Genomic DNA, 4,950 nt, shown 5'->3' on the forward strand with positions numbered 1-4,950 from the left:
AATCAGTGTTTCGGGTTCAGTTGATGTTGGTGGCAAGGACTCACCTACTCGCTGTCTCTGCATCCCTACCTGCATCACTCTGCTGGAAGTAATCGCGGGCATCAGCTCTCGTGCAGCTTAATGCAGATAAGATTAGTGCTGAGGGGCTGCCCAGTTCCGCCAAACTGTAAGTGCTGGCAGGCTCACACCCGGATAATTTCGCGGTTAGCAGCAGAGCATGCAAACACAAGTCTGTCGCTTGCTTTTTTTTTTTCTTTCTTTCCCCCCCCCCACCTGCATTATTAGTCTGCAGTATTTATGTGTGGCAGGTGCTAATATCATCCTGAAGGGAGGTCAGTGTCAAAGGGAAAAGGCTGTACCTTTTTTCCTCCTCTCGTCATCAGAAAATATCTCACTCCCTTCCCCCCCCCAGTTTAGGAGCTGGCTGCTCCTAAGTTGCATTTGGAATTTCCAGCCTCCTGATTTAGGCTGTGTTTAAAAGCAAACAAAGAAAGTTTAAGGTTATTAAACAGAAGGAGAAGTATCCAGTATCTGGAGAGGAAACCCTGAGCTGAGAGTGTAAGAAACTGTAAGTCCTGTTATTGTCTCATCAGTTAACAGGGATGTGAAGTAGCCAGTGACGACTGCTGCAGCAGCAGCACGTCCGGGTGATTATTTCCCGGTACCATAGAGGGGGATGCAAGACACAAGGAGCAGAGAAAAATCTAGTTTGCGAGAGCTAAAAAACGTGTATTGAAGGAAACGACAAATTACAGTTGGCAGCTGGCATAGCAGTTGGAATCGAGAAGTAGAGCAGGAAGATTTTTTTTTTCACTTGCACCAAATGACTGGCTGGAGGAGGGTAGAGAGGGAGTGCACGTTAGGGATTACACGGTGTACCAAGAAATTTTTCAGAAAGTACGTGTTCAGAACGGTAGCTACCCTTAATCCTGCAAGTAGTTATTTCCATTCTCGCTCTGTGCAAGTGCAGCCAACGGGATATTGGTGCATTTGTCTGGGGGGATTCCTTGTAAAAGGGAGCAGTAGGAAAATGTGCTGCTGCCAGTGTGCATTTGAAAAGCAAGTAGTAGTTGGAGATCGTGGATTTGTCATGCCTAAAAAACAACAAAAAAAAATAATGCTGTTCTGTGTGGTTGTGTTGACAGTGCTGTCTCCAAATAAGAAATGAGATGTAATGCATCCTGCAGTCCATGCATGCCTCCTCTTGCAAATCGTGCATCCTTCCTCTCTGGAAACCTTTAAGTCCTAAAATCTGGGGAAAGATAATAAAAACATTATCATGGACCTGAGGGATTTTTACCTGTTGGCCACGTTGATTGCCTGTTTAAGGCTGGATTCTGCTATAGCTCAAGAACTTATTTACACTATTAGAGAGGAGCTGCCTGAAAACGTACCCATAGGGAACATACCAAAGGACCTGAACATTTCTCACATCAATGCTGCCACAGGGACCAGTGCCAGCCTTGTCTACAGACTAGTGTCTAAAGCAGGGGATGCCCCTCTGGTCAAAGTGTCCAGTAACACTGGGGAAATCTTTACGACATCTAACAGAATAGACAGAGAAAAACTCTGTGCTGGAGCATCTTATGCAGAAGAAAATGAGTGTTTCTTTGAACTTGAAGTGGTGATCCTCCCCAATGACTTTTTTAGGCTGATCAAAATAAAAATCATTGTAAAGGATACTAATGACAATGCACCTATGTTTCCATCCCCTGTCATCAATATCTCCATCCCAGAAAACACTCTGATCAACAGTCGCTTTCCAATCCCATCAGCAACAGATCCTGACACAGGTTTCAACGGTGTGCAGCACTACGAGTTGTTAAATGGGCAGAGTGTCTTTGGACTGGATATTGTAGAAACTCCAGAAGGAGAGAAATGGCCTCAGCTGATCGTGCAGCAGAACTTGGACAGAGAGCAAAAGGACACCTACGTGATGAAAATCAAAGTGGAGGACGGAGGTACCCCTCAGAAATCCAGCACAGCCATCCTGCAAGTCACAGTAAGTGATGTCAATGATAACAGGCCAGTGTTTAAAGAGAGTCAAGTAGAGGTTCATATACCAGAAAATGCCCCTGTAGGCACATCTGTAATTCAGCTTCATGCTACAGATGCAGATATAGGAAGCAATGCAGAGATCAGATATATTTTTGGTGCCCAAGTCGCCCCTGCAACCAAAAGATTTTTTGCTTTAAACAACACCACAGGGCTGATTACAGTCCAGAGGTCCCTAGATCGAGAAGAGACTGCTATCCACAAAGTGACAGTGCTGGCTAGTGACGGTAGCTCTACACCAGCCCGGGCAACCGTTACCATCAATGTCACCGATGTGAACGATAACCCGCCAAACATAGACCTCAGGTACATAATCAGTCCCATCAATGGCACTGTGTACTTATCTGAGAAAGATCCTGTCAATACAAAGATTGCCCTAATTACGGTTTCAGATAAGGACACTGATGTGAACGGCAAAGTGATCTGTTTCATTGAGAGAGAGGTCCCCTTCCACTTGAAGGCGGTTTATGACAACCAGTATTTGCTAGAGACCTCTTCCTTGTTGGACTATGAGGGCACCAAAGAATTCAGCTTTAAAATTGTTGCCTCTGACTCTGGCAAGCCCAGTTTGAACCAGACTGCCCTGGTAAGAGTTAAACTGGAGGATGAAAATGACAACCCTCCGATTTTCAGCCAGCCTGTAATTGAGCTGTCAGTTTCTGAAAACAACCGACGTGGTCTATACTTAACAACTATTAGTGCCACAGATGAAGACAGTGGGAAAAACGCAGACATTGTTTATCAGCTTGGCCCTAATGCCTCCTTTTTCGATCTGGATCGGAAGATCCAGAGTTTTTGACAGAGAGGAGCAGGAACGTTTCATTTTCACTGTTACAGCCCGAGACAATGGCACCCCTCCTTTGCAGAGTCAAGCAGCTGTAATTGTTACTGTGTTGGATGAAAATGACAACAGTCCCAAATTTACTCATAATCACTTCCAGTTTTTCGTGTCGGAGAATTTACCGAAGTACAGCACAGTGGGGGTGATCACGGTGACTGATGCAGATGCTGGGGAAAATAAAGCAGTGACACTTTCCATCCTGAACGACAATGAAAACTTTGTGCTGGATCCCTACTCTGGAGTTATAAAGTCCAATGTTTCTTTCGATCGAGAACAGCAGAGCTCCTACACCTTTGATGTTAAGGCAGTGGATGGAGGGCAGCCGCCTCGCTCTTCTACAGCGAAAGTGACCATAAATGTCATGGATGTTAATGATAACAGCCCTGTTGTCATCTACCCACCTTCTAATACTTCCTTTAAGCTAGTGCCACTCTCAGCAATTCCGGGGTCAGTGGTAGCCGAGGTCTTTGCTGTGGATATAGACACGGGCATGAATGCTGAGCTGAAGTACACGATTGTAAGCGGAAATAACAAGGGTTTGTTTCGGATTGATCCGGTGACGGGTAATATCACTCTGGAAGAAAAACCAACTCCTAATGATGTGGGGCTGCACCGCTTAGTTGTCAACATCAGTGATTTGGGTTATCCCAAATCCTTGCATACTCTTGTGCTTGTGTTTTTGTATGTAAATGATACTGCTGGAAATGCCTCTTACATTTATGACTTGATACGCAGGACTATGGAAACCCCTCTGGACCGGAACATAGGGGACAGTAGCCAACCCTACCAAAATGAGGACTATCTCACGATCATGATAGCTATTGTGGCAGGTGCCATGGTTGTCATAGTGGTGATATTTGTCACAGTTCTCGTTCGCTGTCGACATGCATCCAGATTCAAAGCTGCCCAGAGGAGCAAGCAAGGTGCTGAGTGGATGTCTCCCAATCAGGAGAACAAGCAAAACAAGAAAAAGAAACGGAAGAAAAGGAAATCTCCGAAGAGCTCTCTTTTGAACTTTGTGACCATTGAGGAGTCCAAACCTGATGATGCGGTTCATGAACCTATCAACGGGACAATAAGCCTTCCAGCAGAGCTGGAGGAGCAAAGTATAGGAAGATTTGATTGGGGCACAGCACCACCAACAACCTTTAAGCCTAACAGTCCTGATCTTGCCAAGCATTACAAATCTGCCTCTCCACAGTCTGCTTTTCATCTCAAACCTGACACTCCAGTTTCAGTTAAAAAGCATCACGTGATTCAGGAACTCCCGTTGGACAACACCTTTGTTGGTGGTTGTGACACCCTTTCCAAACGATCTTCCACTAGTTCAGATCACTTCAGTGCCTCAGAGTGCAGTTCCCAAGGAGGCTTCAAGACAAAGGGCCCCTTACACACCAGACAGGTAAACGAGCACTTTTACTGGTCTATAAGTACTGCATACAAGTGCCCGATCAACCAGTATTAAAAAGTGCCACTATGTTGTGGGTTGTTTTTTTAAGTTTGTTTTGTTTTAGTTTAATTTAATTTAGTCACATTACGGGGAGAACAAAAAAAAACCCGACCCAAAACAAAAGCTAACAAACGAAAAACCTTGACCACCTTATCATTTACCTGGGGCATAACCATGCATGTGCAAAATGCCTCTGATACTTTGAATTTCGAAGAGTACTGATTGTTAAAGGACTGTTATGCATCCATATGTGTGCACATACATGTGCAATAAATGAAACTGAAAAAAAGTCTTTTTTTTTCCTCCCCTGTATCTGACTGTCCAAATGTAAAAGTTATTGAAGAAGAAAAACTGTTTCATTATATGCTAAATTTCAGTCTGAAAATCTGACTGTTTCAAGATTGAAGTGATACATACATTCAGTTTAAAATTTTGAAGTGTGCTGGCTTGAGTTTCTTTTATAGTTCAAGCTGATTTGTAATCTTGCTAAATTAGCGTTCCTAAAGGGATTAATATTTTCCCTAACAAAGACGGACAAATTTCCAAGCTACTTCATCTGTGAAGCACATGGTTTGTTGGTAGGATGTAACTAAGCCATACGGAA

At 44.0% G+C, this 4,950-nt stretch overlaps 1 protein-coding gene across 1 annotated transcript in view; it reads left to right on the forward strand.

Moving 5' to 3' along the window:
- The window catches only part of PCDH9 (protocadherin 9), a 4,593-nt gene extending 147 nt beyond the window's left edge, over positions 1-4,446 (forward strand). The window contains 2 exon segments of the mRNA XM_008935224.1: positions 1,146-2,838; positions 2,840-4,446. Of these exon segments, the coding sequence (XP_008933472.1) occupies positions 1,280-2,838; positions 2,840-4,361 (3,081 nt within the window). The 5' untranslated portion in view covers positions 1,146-1,279 and the 3' untranslated portion in view covers positions 4,362-4,446.
- The last annotated feature ends 504 nt before the right edge of the window (positions 4,447-4,950 follow it).

This window comes from Merops nubicus, unplaced genomic scaffold, assembly GCF_000691845.1.
Source record: "Merops nubicus isolate BGI_N331 unplaced genomic scaffold, ASM69184v1 scaffold3222, whole genome shotgun sequence".
Taxonomy (NCBI): domain Eukaryota; kingdom Metazoa; phylum Chordata; class Aves; order Coraciiformes; family Meropidae; genus Merops; species Merops nubicus.